At 33.0% G+C, this 3,763-nt stretch overlaps 1 protein-coding gene across 6 annotated transcripts in view; it reads left to right on the top strand.

Moving 5' to 3' along the window:
* Positions 1 to 3,763, top strand: part of Rev3l (REV3-like, polymerase (DNA directed), zeta, catalytic subunit) — a 178,360-nt gene that overhangs the window by 138,863 nt on the left and 35,734 nt on the right. For all 6 annotated transcript variants that reach the window (XM_005377902.2, XM_005377901.2, XM_005377904.2 and 3 more), the window contains one exon: positions 471 to 589. In XM_005377902.2, coding sequence (XP_005377959.1) covers positions 471 to 589 — 119 coding nt within the window. The remainder of the gene's footprint in view (positions 1 to 470; positions 590 to 3,763) is intronic.

Genomic DNA, 3,763 nt, shown 5'->3' with positions numbered 1-3,763 from the left:
AAAAAAAAAAAAATGTGTCTGTACTAAACCTGTATGGACATTTTTCTTAGCGTTGTCCTCTAAACAGTATGTGTTAAAACTGTTCACATTGTATTAAATATTGTAAGTAATTTAGAAATAATTTAGGTTTCAAACAAATACTAAGCCATTTTATATTAGGGACTTCAGCTGCACATATTGATTTTTGCAGTGGATCATAGAAGCAGTCCCCACCCCTACAGATAATGAGAGACAACAGTGTACAGTAAATAGAAAAAGGAGGAGAGAATGTGTATTTTCAGTATTTTATTTCACAAAATTGTTTTATATTAAATAAAGTTTGTTTTTATTAGTCAAAATAATCATTATTCTTGAGTCCAAGATAAAATACTGTGAACTGCATTTCACCTTTAATTTTTATCCTGATTTTTTTTGGCATAATTTACTTCGTTTGCTGTGAGTCTTGATATAATCTATATTTGTTTCTATAGATGACAAAATTGAGAACAGATTTGCAGCTGAAAGAGATGACTATGGATCAGATACAATGAGTGAGATAAATATAGTTGGCCGAATTACTCTAAATCTTTGGAGAATCATGAGAAATGAGGTAAAGTCCTTTTTCTAAAGGTTTTGGAAGTAAAGAGATTAGATCAACATAATAATCATTATAGAGCATTAGTATGATTTTTTTGTAGCTTTTTCTGCAGGTTTTTTTTATTATTCTAGAGTTACAGAATGCTACTTTCTAACATGTAAAATTATAGAGGTGTTAGATTTTAATGTTATTAATGATTTAAATTTTTTCTGTTTGTGTCTGTGATGATCTAGAGCTATAATAAAATGTTATATGTGTTGGCTGTTTAATTTCATCATTTTTTGCACTTAAGGTGGGATAAATTCAATTTGGCCTTGTTGATTTATTATAGTAAGAAAGTTTTTGTGTAGATTTAAGAAAGAATTTCTCATATTAAGGATATTTAAATACTGGACCAAATTTAATCAGATAAATTGGGGAGACAGTGCATGGAAACATTAATAACAGTATTCTGTTGTGAGGAGTTGAGAGCCTGGTTAAGAACATTTTGGTTGAGTAATTTTAATAAACTGTCCCATTAATTTGCAGTCACTTAGAGGAATAATTCTTTCACCAAAAATAGAATGTAATATGATATGATAGTCTGAATAATACTTTCATCCTTGCACTCAGCTGGTTTTTCTTACTAAAATGTGAAAAGATAGATACTAGATTTTGCATAATATCAGCATCAGGAAAACTCATTCTTCAATCACTTCTACTTTTGAAACTACATCATTATAAATAGTTTCTGTTTACTTTGATCATTTTTGATGGAGTACCATTTTGTATCTCAAGCTGTGGAATGTCAAGAGTTAAGACAAAAGCTGGCCTTGAGATTTTTCTTCATATTAGAGGCCCTCAAACTATGTTGTCTGGATTTGAATAGTCCCAGGGACTCCTTTGTATCTTTTAGCTGAGTCTTCCTCATGACACTTAGCAATTTCTAACTTCTCTCATTGTTTCAAAATCATCATAGTTTGTTCTTACAAACAATTAAAAATAATGTGAATGGGGATGGTGGCGCATGCCTGTAATAGCATTAGGTGTTTGGGAAGCTCAGGAAGCTGAGGCAGGATTGTGATGAATTCAAGTGCAGCCTGAACTCCATAGTGAAACCCTGTCTCAAAAAGATGAGAAAGTAAAAAATAAGAGTGTATAATGACTTTACAAAACAAAAGCTGAAAAATATGTAAAATGAAAGTGAAATTCCTCTGCTATAAGTTATCTACTCAGCAGTTGCATTTTCTAGATACAGTTTACAGTGGGAAAAGGTTGTATTTTTTCCTGTCCTAATGTGAGTTTTATTTCTTAATATAGTTGTTTTGACTCTTCCTATGTAACTCTGAACATGGAATTCCTCCTATTTCTCTGGGACTATGGATCCTCAGTGACAAACACATTGTTTCTTAAGTAGTAGTGTTTATTGGGCATTTGTTGGGTAGTAGGATTTATTGGGCATTGTTTCTTAAGTAGTAGTATTTATTGGGCATTAACTGCTTGCTTAAATTAAAGAATATATAACTCTTCCCCAGTTGTACTTCTGGATTATCAATTTAATTGGGGCCTTTCAAGAATTTGTCAAATGGGTTAGACACAGACTTTATTCAGTTTGGCAAATGCTGAGTGGTATTACTGGTCCACAGATGGCCTTGCCTTTGGTAGGGTAAAGCACATAGCTGGTTCCTTTGTTGTTATATACAAAGAGAATACTGTATGGGTACAAATGTTGGTAGATGGACAGATGTGGTAATGTGAATCTGTGGAGGTTGTGTGATTGCATCTGTTTTCTCAGTCAATTAGGAATTATTGCCCTCAGCTAAGATGACAATTGTGGAGAGGCTTTTTGAAGAGTATAAACTACTTATCTAAGAGAATTTGAGAATGAATAATTATGAAAATATAGTGTAGCTGCTAAGCAGCATTTAAAAGCCTGTTTGAGATTTGCATCAGAAAATTAAAGTGATAGCTGCCAGCTATGTTCAGCTTCACAGAAGGGAAGTAAAGAATAACAGAGGGTTCCATTGGACCAGATTTTTCTATTTCTTTTATGAACCTATATGTTAACTTTCTACTCTCTAGTTATCTACCCCATATATTTTCTCTTATCGTTTTCATCTCTTTGCCCTCCTTATCTCATTGTAAGAAAGCTTTACTCTCAGGTTTACTCTTCCCCTCAGTAACTTGATTGTTAGTTTATCTCTTCTGTATTGTTTACAGTGTGTGTGTTTTCATTCTGATGTTAGAGATTTTACCTTCCTCATCTAATCTTACTGTCTTCTTGCCTCATCCTGTTGCCTTTTCTACCTTTTTGCATCTTATCAGGGTGTGTGTGTATGTATGCAGGCACCTACACACTATGATGTATGCTGTATTCCTATGCTGCTGTTGTGGAGACTGACAGAAATTGTAGATAAAGTAAGATCAGTTGGGTTCACTGCTTCGAGACAAGACTAACAGTCAGTCCCTATTTTGTACTTTCTGGATTGTAGAAGTGGAAAACTAAACATTATTCAATTATAATGTATTAAGCAAATGTGAAGCGTTATTTGAAATGAACTATTCCTTAGAATCCCAAACTGACCTAGGAATGGAGATACCTGGTTCCTTAAGTTGCATTCTGCATTAAAATACCTGCCATTGTCTAGATTGAATTTGTCCTGGGGTTATTAATGAGACATGACATAGCCTAAGCCCTAGGAGTACACTGAATTAATTTAAGCCCTTTTCCAGGATTTTTCCACTAACACACAGCTTTTACCAACATATTTTGAAAATGACAACATATTTTTGTCATTTTGTTTTAATCTTTTGCTTTTGGAATGAAATTAAGTGGCTATATAATACCCATTCATTGAGTCCTAGTACTAATACAGTTCTTGGAAGGAGGATGAATTAACTAGTTAATTCATCCTCCTTCCAAGAGGATTAATTAATTACACACTATGATGTATGCTGTATTCCTATGCTGCTGTTGTGGAGATTGACAGAAATTGTAGATAAAGTTACAATTCTTTGTAGATAAAGTTACAATTTCTTCCAGTTAATCTGCAGTCCCACTTACCAGCACATCATCAAGAATTTGAAAGTAGGTATGGAAAGACCAAAAAAATCAGCACTGCTTAATTAGCATGCTTCTGTTAGTATTTGTACTGGCACAGTTCATAAAAAGAATCCATAGGAATTTTTTTTTTTTTTTTTTTTTTT

Source organism: Chinchilla lanigera, unplaced genomic scaffold, assembly GCF_000276665.1.
Source record: "Chinchilla lanigera isolate Chin_1 unplaced genomic scaffold, ChiLan1.0 scaffold00010, whole genome shotgun sequence".
Classification (NCBI taxonomy): domain Eukaryota; kingdom Metazoa; phylum Chordata; class Mammalia; order Rodentia; family Chinchillidae; genus Chinchilla; species Chinchilla lanigera.
This window is presented reverse-complemented; position numbering and strand designations above follow the sequence as displayed.